Below are 15,922 nucleotides of genomic sequence, written 5' to 3' on the forward strand. Positions count from 1 at the left end.
TTTGACATAGGGATCTTAAAAAAAGAATAAATCATAATAAAAATAGTTAAACGATAACAACAGCAATGCCGCTAACATGAGAACACTAATGTCACACTAAAACTGAAAGGCAACTCCAATTCATAAAAACATAAAGTCCGGTCACGTAAGTAAACTAATGCTACACTAAAACTGAAAGTCTAGTAAGGTACACAGCAACACAACGTCCAGTTACATATGGACACTAAAGTAAACACAAAGTCCGGTCACTTAGCTAGGCTAAAATCAGGGCACATAAGAAATCACGGATTAAAAATAACGTTGTCATGGCTCAAAATCTAACTACCAGTGAAATACATCTAAAGCTTCTTAAGTGACCAATATAAGTTAAGCATTACACCAACAGGAATGAGACAATGCTATCGGAATGAAGCATGAAGCATTCATTGCTGTCGGAATGAATCAGTGCAGCCCTCTGCATGGTCAGCGGAGTCGAGGACGAGGTTGAAGACGTGGTGCGTTTGTGAACAGGGTAATAGTTTTTCGCGCAGGCATACAGGCATACATGCACACAAACCACGGAAGCCCCTTGGAATCCTATCAGCTCATTAACCCCGCCAGTGCTTAATGTTACACTGCAGATACAGTAACACTCCACGAATTTTGATTTCTCAGAAGCATCACCTGCGGAAACAAAGTCAACTGATAACGAAGAAAGGCCCGCGGATGCTAACGAATTACCTACAGCAGAAAGAGAGAGAGAAACACTCTTCAAAGGATGCTGGAGGAGTTTGCGTGTAGGTGTTTGCTTGGCGGCACGCCTAGTTTGCTAGCGACTCTCGAATACGAGGAGGACATATGAAACGACGCATTCATACATAGCACTCATAGTCGTAATGGTGCCTGCGTCTTCTTTTTCTATCTCGGTTATGAATGCCCTGATAACATGTATCAAGAACACAGTACACATGTATTCAACATATGTAAGCACACACACCCCCGTATTCAGGAATGCATCTTAACTTGACGACCATGCTTGATTTGATATAAACGACGCCTGGCGCGTACGCGCCCAAGACGCTCATTGCGTTTCCATTAGTGTGTTCACGACAGGCGTAACTAAAATCAAGTGAAGCGCGGGTTTCAAGTTAAGATGCATTTCTGAATACGGGGGTCAGTAACGAGTAGCTAAAGTGTCTGCTATACTTTACCTTCATACGTCATACCAATTCCCTGTGATTCGGTTAATGAGTATGTCAACTTGTTTTCAGTGTGAATGAGATGGTTCATGTGGGAAGTGGAAAGGTCACTCACTACCTTGTGGATGCTTTAAGCGCTATAGTAGAGAGAAAGAGAGAGAGAAAAGTGAAGGAAGTACAGGGAGGTTAAACAGAGGATATATCCGGTTGACTACCCTGTACTGTGATGGGAAAAAGGACTACTAAAGATGGCAGAAAAAGTAACTCTACCTACAGCAGAGCAATTGCAGACAACTGTATTGCTGCTTTTCAGTTTGTTCAAACAAAACAGAGAGATATGTTCAGTGGTCGCAATATACTGCAGTTTTATTTCAACAACATAAAAAATAACAAAAGACCCACTGCTATGTTCATTGCTTCATGCCACAGGTTCCTCAAGGGAGTGGTTGGAGAAAGAAAGAAAGAAAGAAAGAAAGAAAGAAAGGGAAGAAATTGCACTTTCGCACAGCATATATATGACAGTTTTCATTCTTGTAAGCTTTTTGTTTCTATTTCCTAAAACACATTTTCTGGTATGAATCGCTCATTATTATACTGGGCACTGCATCGCCGCACTAAGGCGATGCTATGCTGCCAATCCTCGCTGACGCTGATGCGTTGCTGGCTGCTTCCCTTCTCTCAATACACGTTCAGACAAACGGAGCCAGGAAGCCGCTAGAACGCGTGAATTCAAGCGGCCTGCGGCACACACATTCAAACAGGGAGGAAACACTGTGCAAAAAGAAAAAAGAAAAAAAAAAAAGGTGACGGAAAAAATAGCAAGGGACATACGCGTGACGACCTCTGTATAGAGATAACCCCTACCGCAACAACAGAGACAAGCCTAAACATTCACGCGCCGCTGTTCTTCGCAGCGGTGAACACGAAGAACAACACAGCGTGTGATGCGGTGCTCGGCACATGCAAAATCGGGCTGCCGCGGGCCTGACTTTGCATACAGCGTGGCGCGCACGGTATATATTGAGAGTCACGAGAAACATCATCCGGGCGACGTCGTGGCGGCTCTCTTGCATTCGTATGCGCATCTAAATGGAACTGAAAAACGCTCCGCTGTACATATGGCGGCGCGCGTTATTGGGGTCGGCCCGTTTTCGAAGCGCGACTCCTAATAAAGGCGGCGCGTTGTTGTATCTGCATCCACGCCAACGCGGTGCCGGCAGTGGCGTTGCAAGCGCGCGACGCGAGGCAATCCTGCGCGCTAGGTGGGCGCTGCTATGCGGTGCACGGCGTGGAAGCCGCGAAAGCGGCGTCGAACGCGCATTCTATATACGTCTCCGGCCACGCCGCGCATGCCGCCCTTCTCCCCAACCTTTTGCTTGCCGCGCTTAAAGACAAAGCAGACGCGGTTTATGAACAGAGGTGGCCCTGTTTTCGCACTCCCTCACCTTCCCTCTCCGAATACACCGGCGCGCCTCCTGCTTTGTCTGATCGCAGGCCAAATAAACCGGAGACGGTAAGGCGAGAATAAATTTTTTGAACGAGCAACGCCAAGTGCCGCGTTGCCGACGCCCGCAACGGCAAGTACTGTGCATTCGCCGAGTACTTCACTGCGCATTGTCAACATGATCTTTCCTCATTCAATAAAACCGTCGGTGTAAGAAAAAGAAAAGAAAAGCAGAAAAAGAAAGCAAGAAAGGAAAAAGATAGAAAGGAAACTGTCACTGCTACTTCTAGATTTTTATAACCTGCGGCGCAAATTAAAAAAAAAAGGTGTTGCTGCGGTAACGCGTTCAACAAGACAATTTTCGTGATGCGGTGAGTGTTGGAAAACGAAGATTGCAGAAACGTCGGCAAAGTACAGCTTAATTATGCGCAATTTAGGAGATCACCAACGAAATTGGAATTGTGCGCTAAACTTTTGAGAAAATCACCTAGTAGTTAAGTCAGTAATAGTAGCATGACTAAATGAAAGTAAAGGTAAACTACAGAACAGACTGAGCAAAGATTGATTGATTGATTGATTGATTGATTGATTGATTGATTGATTGATTGATTGATTGATTGATTGATTGATTGATTGATTGATTGATTGATTGATTGATTGATTGATTGATTGATTGATTGACTGCATTTTATGTCATAAAGCTGCTCTGTTGCTTTGAGGGACACTGTAGTGAAGGCTCCGGATCAATTCTGACCTCTTGGAGTTCTTTAATGCGCATCTAAGCCTTTAGTTTATTGGGGGAAAAGCCTGGGGTACTTCAGTACACATGATGATGCAACTGTACCGGTCGCTTTTTCTCGAGTATCTGAGGTACAGCTTGGCAGTGCTGAGCAATACCTACAGAACTAACCTCCATACATTGGAAAGTGCTCAGGCCCAAGTACTTAGGGTTTGCCTATAGGGCTGCCACAATGTACATACATCAACATCCGAAACCATTGCAATTGCGCATGACTACCCAGCCAATATTCACATTGTTATGGAAGCGCTCAGAGCACACGTCAGGCACCTTGCTCGCGCCCCTCTCCAGTATCTTGCCTCAACGCCAGGAGACCGACCACGTGCCTCTTTTTGTCAGACGATGCTGCCTTATCATGTATACCTGCCATCAGATTACACAGCTGCAGCAAGAGTTTTGCTTCCTCCTTGGTGCTTGGCTCAGCCACAAGTTCGACTGACAGTACCAGGAAATCGAACGAAGGCACAATTCTTATCACCAGCGCTCGAGCAGCTTTCGCTGCTCTTGCTGTACGAAAAATACAACGATTCAACTACCGTGGACGGTTCTGCAGGATCAGTGGTTTTTCCTGCGAAAGCCACCGCTTTGAAGTTCAAGACATCCCATCAGACTACATTGACAGTCGCGGAGCTTACCGCTGTTCGTAGCACACTTTGCATAATTCAAGAGGAACTACCTCAAAAACGGAACATTTTCAGTGACTCCAAGACAGCTCTACATTGCTTGCTTTCTGCCTTAGGCCGTAAACCTTACGAACAACTAATGCTAGAAATCCGAGAGCTCCTTCATCGCCTCGTCGAGCAAGGACACAAAGTCACGTTTCATTGGCTCCCTAGCCACTGTGGCATAATGGGCAATGAACATGCCGATGAAGCTGCTCGATCTACTCAAGAAGACTGCGTGCAGTAACCAATCCCGCTGTCAAGAAAAGATGCAGCAGCGAAACGTCGAGTGCTTGCATACAATGTCTTACAGTTGTTGTGGAACAAACCTAGTTTCCAGCACACACGTCTACATCGACTGGACCCCTGTCTGCAACTTCATCCTCCACATGGACTATCCTGACCCGAGACAACGGTATTTTGCCGACTGTGGCTTGGCGTCGCATTTACGAAGTCGTTTGCTTTCCGCATCGGACGGCAGGATAGTGCTGCGTGTGACCACTGCGGTGACGAGGAAACTATCGAACAAGTTCTTTGGCATTGTCGCCGATACAGCGCACACAGCCCGTCACTCACAACCACGCTGGCGCGTCTTGACGACCGGCCATTTTCGGAGCTGACATTCCTGGAACGCAGACCTATACAGTCGTCACACCACACGACAGTGAAGGCACTCTTGAAATTTTTACGTTCGAGTGGCCTATATATTGGAAAAACTGTAGTTCCCATGGACGTTCACGACCTTCCCTGTCCTTTTTTTTTCGTTTATTTGCTTTTTCTCTCCGCTGTTCTTTTCGTCTTTCGTTTCCCCTTCTCCTTCCCCCAGTGCAGCGTAGCAAACCAGAATCTTATCCGGTTAACCTCCCTGCCTTTCCCATCCCGTTTATCTCTCTCTCGCTTTGAGCCTACACTCTAAACGTTTTTACGCCTTTATAAGTCTATAAAGGTTGTTCGGTAGTCGCTAACACCCTCACGTTTAAGGGGTAAGATCAAATTGTTGGTGGAAACCAATGATGGCATTTTGCTTGCCGACTTTTTCTTGCAAGTAAAAATGATGAGAGCTGTGGTAGGCGACATAAAAAGTGCGTTAAAAAGTTTCATATCTACCCCTCTGAAGTTCTCCTTTTGGATATTTCTCTGCGCCCAAGGCTCCCAGAATGATTGCATAGTTTTCAACTATGTCTTTTGTCTTCGCACATCGAATTAGAGCTCCGTTGTGGTCCTCTATAAACTTATGTAAGGCCCTAACGTAAGGGTATTATCCGTGTGACAACCCGCCGTGGTTGCTCAGTGGCTATGGTTTTGGGCTGCTGAGCACGAGGTCGCGGGATCGGATCCCGGCCACGGCGGCCGCATTTTCATGGTGGCGAAATGCGAAAACACCCGTGTACTTAGATTTAGGCGCACGTTAAAGAACCCCAGCTGGTCTAAATTTCCGGAGTCCTCCACTACGGCGTGCCTCATAATCAGAAAGTAGTTTTGGCACGTAAAAGCCCATTACTCAACTTACCCGTGTGACAAGCAAACACCCTTACGTGTAAACATTTTTACATTGTATAGGTGCACGAACGTTTTTGCATTCCGTACACATCTGAAAAACAGCAGTCAGAAAATGTTTGCTTCCTGGTCGTGCATACTGTCTTAATAATCGGTCACTGTATTGCACTCTGAAGGTCTCTCAGCACTGTTATGAGACATTATGTATACTTTATACACTCAATTAAGGGCCGCACTCGTGTAGAAGCCACACGCTCAACTTGAAAGCCTAAAATTTGAAATAAATAAATAAATAAACACGAAAGCTTGTCTGCTCTTTGATTCTGAGACCGTGGCGTGCGATGTCTTCGGGCATTGTTGTGAAAAGCTTCAAAGTCACAAGCATATCTAACGCCATGTACTATACGAAGGACGACTGTATCCATGAGTGTGCTGACGAACCAGGCCTGAACAGGGGGGCAGCGACAGTGGAGAGGACTATATACACACCAGGTACGTGGCGTGTATGAGTGAAGGAATAGATGCATTATGAAAGCGACAGCATTCGCTCTTTTTGCACAAAGGAATCACAGGGATAACGTACTGCTGGAAAAATTGGACCAAGACGGCCGGTCCCATGTGAAGGCCGTACTTCGTCAGGATGATGAAAAAAGATGGTAGGCGACCCTAATCTTTGACTTAGGTTACTTTTAGTGGCACTCCCACCTCGACGTTGGCGTTCTTTAGGTTGAGTTTAGGCGAACGCAACACACAGAGACAACTGTCTTCCATTAATTATCCGGTTAAATATCATGCCACCTTATTGTTTGTGGCGTCATTAGTGACGTCATTACTTCCGCTTTCTACTTCAGGGTTTCCAAGAATTTCGTCAATGTCGCGCTCACGTAGCGGGTGTTAAATTCTACGATTCTGTGCTTTGGTATGCGGTAATCAGTGATTTATAATTAATTATAATTATTCCGAACACATCGGTAACTCAACTTGTAACTAAACTTATGCTCTGATATCATATCTATAATAAAACCCGTGAATTTGGCACTGTACTATTTTGTCTATTTTTTTCTGGTTTATTTTGAATTTTCTACCCGGTCGTCTCAGGAGGTGAACCGGAAGTGCTGCGCAAGAAAAAGAGAGTGTCACTCGATGTTCGTGCCACTTAAAAAAAGAAAGAAAGACTTGTGGCCCTGACACGAGTATACACGGCAGCTTGGCATTTTCGTTATTTTCATTATTTCGAACGTACTTGAAGCAAATGTTTGATCTAACCCTCTTGTAGACCCTAAACATGAACATCTGGTATGTTCATGGTTAGGATGTGCTTTGCGACGACGCTCAACACGAGTTTGCACAATAATGCTGGTTTTTCAGAAAATGTGACATAGGAACTACGCGAAAAGCAATAGACTTATTTATACCCCACTTAATTATTTTATTTTTTTTTGTTGAAATTTATGGATTCTAATTATTTCTTCCACAGCTTTATTGTCCCTAAGAATCGTGTGATCAGGCAATGCAGCGTTTGAGAGCCATAGTTTGTCCTGTCCTTCTTACTCCTGTAAGTAAAATGTGGGAGTACGTACGGCAGTAATTTCTAACGTTTTTGTGATGTGAGTAGAAAGGCGTAAATAGAGAGAGAGCAAATGATAAATCAGAGGCAGAGAGGTTAACCTGGACTGAGTCTGGTTGGCTACCCTACACTGGGGAAAGGGAAAAGGGGAGGGGAAGAATAAAAGACGAAGAGAAAGTCCACTGGGGATATCGTTCGGTCACTCAGTCCAGATCACAGACGGTGACTCAATCCGGTAGCTTTCAAATATCGCAGCAGTAGAAAGGCATGGTCATAATTAAGTAAATGATGTACCTCAACAGCTAACCTTTGGATCTTTAAATTGTGTAGGTATAGTACGCCCAGTTTGTTCCAATATTCTTAGGTGCTGACCGGATACGTAATACACTGATGGATTTAATAGCCCTTTTTGTGTGAAACAACTAGCGAATGTAAGTTTGTGTGTGCTGCCCAAGACTAATAAAAAATAATGCAGGTATGAATGTACACGAGCATAAGACATTTGCTTCTTTAACCATAACGGCAAACAATTTTTCATTATGTTGACTATACCTACCGAACTAGACTTTCAAGCGTAAATCGTCAACATGATCTGTCCATGTTAACTTGTCGTTAAATACAACACCTCGAAATCGTATTGACTCCATGCGTGTGTGAGCACTATTGCAAAAAATGATAATGGGTTCACTTTTTAGGATCTTCTTTTTTAGCCTGAATAATAGAAACTTTGTCTTGTGCACACTAACTTCCACTTTATTCTCTGTCAGCCATTTCGACAGCTCAGTCAGCCACAGGTTTGCATCTCTCGTTACAGAGTGTAAGTCAAACCCAGAAAAGAAAATATTAGCGTGATCAGCATACATCACCATTGAGGGAGTGTGTGGAGTGTTTACTGCTTGATATGCAGGAGAAACAGCAGTGATTGGTTGAAAAACTTTATTGTTGGCGAGCAGCGGGCGACTCCCACGTAGTCCCAGAATTAAACCCTGCGGAATGCCAGTGCATATGCTCACGTTACTAGATGAAACGCCGCTCACACTGGTGCATTGTGTACTCGATGCTACGGAGCGCTTGATCTGGTCGAGCGGAGTGCCTCCTATCCGTATCATTCCGTAATTTAAGTAAAAAAAATTTATGATTGAAAGAATCAAAAGCCTTTTTGAGGTCCAAGAACAATCCTAGTGTCAGAAGATGGTTTTTTATGTTATTAATTATTTCATCCTTTACCCAAAATAATGCCATTTCCAGTCGTTTTCCCTTAAACCGTATTGTTGGGTTGAGTTTCTATTGAGTTTCTCAAGAAAGGCAACTAAACGCGTGTTTATAACATCTTCAGCAACTTTGGAGAAAATAGTCAAAACCGAGAGTCATTGCCCACCGAATTGCACCGAATTAATTGTCATCGCCTCCTTTGGGCACAATAAATGCCCGTGCTATCTTCAGCTTGTCAGGAAAAATTTGTACTGTTAGCATTTGGTTGCAAATGCGTGAAAGCAGCGGAGCCACAATATCGCAAGCGTATTTGACCTACTGCGATTTAATGCGATCAACTCCTGCCGGGCAGTTAATATGTAATTTCATAATATACTGTGCGATCTCAGTCGGTGATGCATGCGAAAAAAAATTGTTCTTACCTAATTTTTTCTTGAAGATACGATAATGCGTCTTCCTCATCAACGCTTGTGTCGCAGCTGCGAACAGTGAGAAAGTGTTCGTTAAATTAGTTTGACAAGGAAAATCCCGAGTACTGATACCACAGGCTTATATTTGGTGCAAAGCTTTTTGGTTGTTTTTGACATGAGGTTAACGAACGCTTTCCATATATTGTCTGGGGTCAATTTCTTAGAAAATATATTGACATAGTAATCCTCTTTTGCTTTCTTTATATCAGGTGATAGCTTATTACGGACTTGTTTAAAAAGCTTGAGAATAATTGCATCCTTAGACTTTATGAAGCCAGCACAAAATTTATTTTTACTAAGAATTCGTTTCTACAAATTCTTATCTATCCAATGTTTTTTAGACTTCTTTATTTAAGGTAGCGCACTAACGGAAACGCGCAGTATTGCACATACTTAGAAAATTTGCTATGAAGATTGTGTAACTTCGATTCGGGTTACTTTCATTGTATACTTGTTCCCAATCGTATTCTAGTAACACACGTCGAAAACTTTTAAATGTATCGTCGTTGATTTTCTTATACATAGTTGGCAGAGTTTTAGGCGGTGCTGATTTAGTATTTGGGAGAAAAACAAAGAACGGCAAATGGGCACTTATATCAGATATCATGACTCCAGAAGGTACATCAGTAGGCAAAAAATCTGTGAAGCACATATCAATTGCAGTCGACGTGTCAGCAGTAATACGAGTTAGTACATCAATAGTGTTCGCGCAACTATAACTAGATATTACGTCAAGAAGTCTGTTTGAAGAAGAGTCAAACTGAATGTCAATGTTAAAGTCACCCAACAATACTGCAGATTTTTAATTTTTTGTTGCATCAGCAAGTATGCTGTCTATGTGCCAAACAAAATTACACCTATCTTATTCTTCAAGATTCTCGTGTTTAAACAAAAGACAGAAAAAAATATTCGGCAAAGACAAGTAAGACTGCTTTGGACATGTGGGAATGCGAGCGCATTATACCGTTTGTAGACCTCGGAGCGCCATGAACGCGCTCATGTTATGCACTCATGACGTGGCGCCACCTAATCCCCATTGGCTGCGCCGTCACGTACCCAATGACGCACGCACTAGGTCACATCTTTAGTCAGCCTGAACCGTGGAGCCACCTTGAGGTCGGGGAAGCGTGCTCATATCGCGCCCCGGAAGCCCAGGTTTAATTCATACCCAAACCGAACTTTACCAAATCTTCGTTTCAAAGCCAATAATTTACTTTGTTTACAGGAACCTCCTTGAGAAACTTGACGTCAACCCGAGCATTTTTTTTGACGTTTTTTTTCGTTTTTTGCACTGTCGGCCATTTTTGGTACCATCTTTCGGTCACGCCGACGACGCCGGGGGACTTTCGCTCAATGGAGCATATAGTGCTTTCGCATTGAAACCTGTTCAAATGGCAGATTGAATGCGTCAAATCTGTTTTAAATTGTGCTGTGCTATAATAGCCATTGTTAGAGGAATAGTTTATGTCGTGGTGACAGTTTGCCGTAACCACAGGGTAGAATCTATAATCTATTTAATGTGGGGCCGGGTTTCGCGAGCGCCTACCGTCTCTGACTGAAAGCTCTAAGCTTCGAAAGGTCAGACTCATTTGAGACATGCAGGACTGGATCAGCCAGAACCCTGACATGCCAGTATTTTCCCATCTGTCTTCCATACGTATCGATAGCCCATTGAAGGAGCCTTCGTGCGAGTCAACTATAGCAAGCGCTCGTTCTGTGATGTCACATTATCATAAAAACACACGTCAAGCTTTGATTCCCTTAATTGCCGCTTCCCTTTCTGCTCCCAGTAAACAAACCTGATTAGTAAAGAGGGAACACATATGTTTATGACAGGTAGACGATGTATGCTATCGATTCCTGGTTCAGTCACAAGTGCTAGACCAAGGGGCATTCGGAGATCATTAACCACAGTGAGCAAGTTGTCATTATCCTTACGAGGAAGTCCATGTATCTCGAGGTTTTGTCTGCGCCCATACTGCTCAAGATCGTTAACCTGGTTTCTCAGACTGGCAAGTTCACTGTCTTCGATAGTGCCTTTTACTCGAGCAATACGTGCTTTGACTTCGGTGATTTCTAAGTCCTGTGCAGTTAAGCGAGTTATTACTTGATTGTACTGGTTATACATGGGCTCAACTGACTTTTGAAATTCTGACACTATGCCCTTTAGTTCAAACAGATAATCAGTTTTCCCTATTAGTGGCTCGTGTGCATTCAGCTGTTCCCGAATGGCTGCTACATCTTCTTTCAAGTTCCGGTCTTCTGTTACAACCTGATCAGAATAATATGTACCACTACGGCGTGAACCATTCCTGTACATCTTACATATTCACTGACTAATGGTAAAGTCACCTTTCTTTTTACTTTTCTTTTTCAGAGTTATACCCGACAAACCTGAGCAGCTTCCAACATAAACTTATTCGCAACTTGAACAAGTAATAGACTGGCTCTCGGGGGGTATCTTCTCATGGCACGTGCAAACAAGTGTCGTGTTCGGTTGGCATGGTTCACAAATGGAGCAAACTTGTAACACTTTAGAGAAAACGGCAGCAGCGGCGAACAATATTGAACTGCAAAGAACATAAACAAAATGGCGTTTAGGGTGATATGCTGGAGCGCATGTTATGGGTCCCCGCTTCTGCCACTGCCTTGCGCAGCTATATATATATATATATATATATATATATATATGTGTGTGTGTGTGTGTGTGTGTGTGTGTGTGTGTGTGTGTGTGTGTGTGTGTGTGTGTGTGTGTGTGTGTACTGAAATGCTTCAACATGCACGCGGAAGATCAGTTGTCGAAAAAAATGAAGAAAGAGAGAAAAGAAGGTGCACTGTTTGTTTACCACGAACATTCAAAATTGTCAGGGCAAAGCCCTCGCAAGGATGCGAAAGTGCGTTGCATGTTGAACTTGCCGGTGAACCGAGTGCAACGTGAGCCTTTAATCACACGAACGTTCTCGGGGCATAATTTCTGCGTTCCGCACTCAATAGAACTTCCCCTCAGAGCTGCAGATAATACATTCTCGTATTTTTTTTTCTTTCTTTAATGAGGAATGTATGCCGCAGGCAACTTCCAGAGAAAATTATGGCAATTTCCTGGGGCACAAGTTAGCCTCGCAGAAAGGCCAGCTGTCCTATACTCTAAAAATTTCTATGTAGTAAACTAGTTTTCACATAACTAGGTATAACACATGTAGTCGGCAAGATTGTTAAGGCAGAAACGCAGTACACTCGATTTATTTGAAGATATATTTGAAGCATATTGCACGCTTTTAAGGGGAACGTGGAAACTGGGTGAGCGCCCCTACTACACACACACCCTCTCTCTTTTAAAAACAGTGCACCACCTAAGACAGAGCCTGCGCTGTTCAAAAGCACAATTATTTAGCCAGCTTTATTATTATTATTATTATTACTATTATTATTATTATTATTATTATTATTATTATTATTATTATTATTATTATTATTATTATTATTATTATTATTATTATTATCATTATTATTATTATTATTTAGCTACCAGTCTTAGTACCGTTATGCACTCCGTGTTGAGCAGCGCACAAGCTGATGCTCAGTGTCCGTCCTGTCTATTTCATGTTGCGTGTCTGTTCCTTTCTTTCCTTTTTTTTTCATCACAGTGATTACGCCGCATAAGTCGGTAAGGTTGGTAGCCTTACAGCGAAAGGTTGCTCTTACATCATTCCTGTAAAACAAATATCATAAAAATAAGGAAGACAACTTTATTCAAGAACAATTACAGACCGAATCGTGTCCATTTATGCATGCGGTGCTCCTTGGTGGTGGAGTAGCAACTGGGTGCCAACGTCACTAGTTGTGGCAGACGTGGCGCACCAGGAGCCGCCAAGGTTCTGCAGAAGTCCCGGAGTGAAGGGTGGTGGTGGTGGTGAATTGTAGCAACAGGCGGGTTTAGCCTGGCGATCAAGGCCGGCAATTGCTCCGCCCGAGCGTCTCGCACAATACCGCTGAAGGGTTTCACCATATGTCTATCAAACCAGTCTCTCTTGAAAATTCGATAAGGAGACGTGAAGTTTCTTTGCGGGCTATAACTGATCCCTCGGGAAATATAGGGTGCGATCTTATACGCGTTCCAAAATAGAACGGAGGCGGTCCGTTCCACCGAGCCGCACACGGTTGGTCAGTTTGAACGGTGACGAACGCCATGACGTCAATTGTGAAGTGATATCTGCTGTCAATCATTCCGTGTTGTCTGCTATCGGACGAACGCAACGGAAAGGACCGCCAATTTTGCGACGGAAAGAACGGACCGCTTCCGTTCGAGTTTGGAACGCGTACAAGATCGCACCCATAAGGTGTTGCAGGCGCGCACGCGGAAGGTCCTTTTATTTTGCAGATTCTTCAGGAGAGCGTCCCTTTCATCTTGGAATTGCTGGCAGGACCACAAAAAGTGCTCAATGTCTTCTGTCTCGTTGCATGCCGTACAGTTCGGAGAATTGATTCGTCCCGTCTTAAATAACCAGGCCGGTGTATTAGCAGATCCTGTCCTTATTCGATATAGAAGTGAGGCTTCCTCTCGGTGCAATCTCTTGGTTACGCAGGGCATATGCGGTAGAAACCAAAGCGACGCAAAGTGATTTCGAATGTCATATTTTCGCACTTCATTACTCTTTGGAGCCTTGATTTTGGGAGGATGATAGAGCGCTGCGTATGCAAGCGCATCAGCTTTTTCGTTTCCTGAGATACCAATGTAGGAGGGAATTCACTGAAACTTTACTGTGACGCCTTTGTTGTTGAGTTCTTTCACGATGGCTAGTGATTTGCGTGGGAACTTGAGGGATGGCAGACCACGGTGTACTTGTTGTAACGCGGCCTTTGAGTCCGTAAGGACAACCACATTCTGCGGAGGCAAAGTCTTTAGTTTGCGCAGAGCAGAAGCTATTGCTACGCCTTCCACAACTGTCGACGAGGCTATACAGTCCAAACGGCCAGACCACGTATATCTTAGAGAGGGAATACAGAATGCAGCTGCGCAGCGGTCTTCGTCTGCCTTGACAGAGCCATCTGTGTATACTTGTAGGTGATTCGGGTAAGTCGTGTTCAGGTGTTCCAGGACTAATGACTTGGCTTCTGCAGATGGAATGCAGCTCTTTGACTGCAATCGTGGTACACTTAAGTTGCATGTGATGTCCTCGAATGTCCAGGGTAGTTCTATCCTTTCCTCTGTCTCGAGCAGCGCAATCCTAATAGGCGAAGCGTGTTCAGGGCTGCATAAAAATGTGAGCGCGGCCTGTTACCTATACCTCGTAAGAGGGCTCTACCGGGCGTAGACTCACTCAATCGTAGTAACTGGATCATAAGTGCCTGGGAAGCCTGAAGGCGTAGAGGGCGTGACTCAGCTATGTAGAGCACCTTCTTGTTTGACGCTGGCTGAGGGACTCCAAGGCAAAGTCGGATACATTTTCTGTGGATGGCTTCTAAGCGCTCGTATTGGCTGTCTGAGGGTGACATCATAGGTAGCTGATACAGGATCCGACTGGTAACCAACGCTGTATGTAGCCGTAGCATCGACGTCGGGTGGTTAGCCCAACGTATGTCAGCGACTCGCTTGAGCACATGTAGCCTGGGTGACGATGACGGCCTAACGTGGTCAACACCGCGGCGCCAGAGTAGCCTGTGGTCTAAGGTAACGCCAAGAAATCGGACGTTGGTGACTTGTCGAATCTGGTATCCGTCCAAATTCAGCGTCAAGCGTGTAGATTTTCTTTTCACTCCAGGAAATAGTACTAATGATGATTTCTCTGCTGATAGCGATAACCCAATCGTTGCCAAGTGGCCCTGAATGGCTTTTACTGCTCCCTGGGCTATTCGTTCGAGGCGGCGATGCTGGTAGCCGGAGACCCATATGCAGATATCATCGGCATATATAGATATCTTCACTGGTGTTCGATGGTTCAGTACTCTTGGAAGGCTACTCATGGCATTGTTAAATAATAAGGGAGATAAAACACTCCCCTGTGGCACGCCGCGAAATATACGTATTTCATCGCTCAAAGTGTCGCCAAGACGAACTCTGATGCGACAATCATTGAGGAACGTATGTATGAAGTCCAGCGGTCCCAAGTGTAAGAGATGTGGGTAGATCTGGGCACGGGCGTGATTAGACGGCGTGAGGTGAAAACTCGAGCATAATACCTGTGCTTGTACTGTCCGCAGATCTAACACACGTTGTCCTGATCTATGCTTAATGTGATTGGTGATCGCAACTTTAGGCAGAGTGACGGTTTGAGACTTGATGAAAAAATACTGCGCGTTTCAGGTGTGCTTTCTTCATTGTCCTTCATGGCTTACAAAACAAAGAACCAATGGAGCGAACGGGGCAATAATACCGGCGCATACCTTGTGCATAGTTGCAATATTTCTGTAGGCACCCAAGCCATGGCGGACGTATCAGTCAGCAGTGGATTGCTCAAAGAACACAGCATTCACATGTGTGCGCAATTGTTTGGCAGCGTCCAACACCAGAACCGCGACAAAATTTGCTTCGCTATTCGCAAAAAGCTAGCGGTGGTCAGGGCGTAAAGAGTGAGGGTGATGCCGTTTCGTCGCGTTGATCACTCATCATCCTGCACGGGCACGGTCGCATACCATGCGTATACGCGAAATCACGCACAAGAATAGGAGTGGAACACGGCTCTCATAGACGTGTGTGCTGCGGCTCGGTTGATCGAGCTCCCATCCCGTTGTTCTATATCTCGTGTCATCGTGTCTGGCACGGAGCCACGACAGCACCAGATGGACGGGTGCGTGCCCAGATTGCAACCGAAGCGCTCAAAGCGCGCCCGAGGCTGCGCAAACACCCACCCCGATTTTATGGAAGGCAAGCTTTAGCGCGTGCCTAGACGTGGCAAGTTGTGCCTGGGTTTTTCTTTTGCTCCTTACGTTGGTTAAATAAAAAAGAAAATGTGGTCGACTCACTCAATGGATTGCAAAAACGCGAGGGAATGGGAAAGGGTGGTGAAAGCAGTCGTCGTTTGCAGCTGCCACATGCGAGACGAAAGTCTGACGCGTGTTATGGGCTGTTGTGTATATCTTGACGGCCGTGAAAATT

The 15,922-nt window shown here is 44.6% G+C and overlaps 1 protein-coding gene across 4 annotated transcripts in view; it reads right to left on the reverse strand.

The window, feature by feature from the left end:
* Window positions 1-8,074: 8,074 nt before the first annotated feature.
* LOC129380547 (uncharacterized) overlaps window positions 8,075-15,922 on the reverse strand; it is a 210,454-nt gene continuing 202,606 nt past the window's right edge. For all 4 annotated transcript variants that reach the window (XR_008608669.2, XR_008608668.2, XR_008608671.1 and 1 more), the window contains 2 exons: window positions 8,782-8,838; window positions 8,075-8,133 (listed from right to left, as the gene is read on the reverse strand). Coding sequence is in view for 1 of the 4 variants with exons in the window: in XM_055061839.1 (XP_054917814.1) it covers window positions 8,821-8,838 (18 nt within the window). In the remaining 3 variants the exon portion in view is untranslated. The remainder of the gene's footprint in view (window positions 8,134-8,781; window positions 8,839-15,922) is intronic.

The sequence above is a fragment of the Dermacentor andersoni genome, chromosome 1, assembly GCF_023375885.2.
Source record: "Dermacentor andersoni chromosome 1, qqDerAnde1_hic_scaffold, whole genome shotgun sequence".
In the NCBI taxonomy this organism is placed as follows: domain Eukaryota; kingdom Metazoa; phylum Arthropoda; class Arachnida; order Ixodida; family Ixodidae; genus Dermacentor; species Dermacentor andersoni.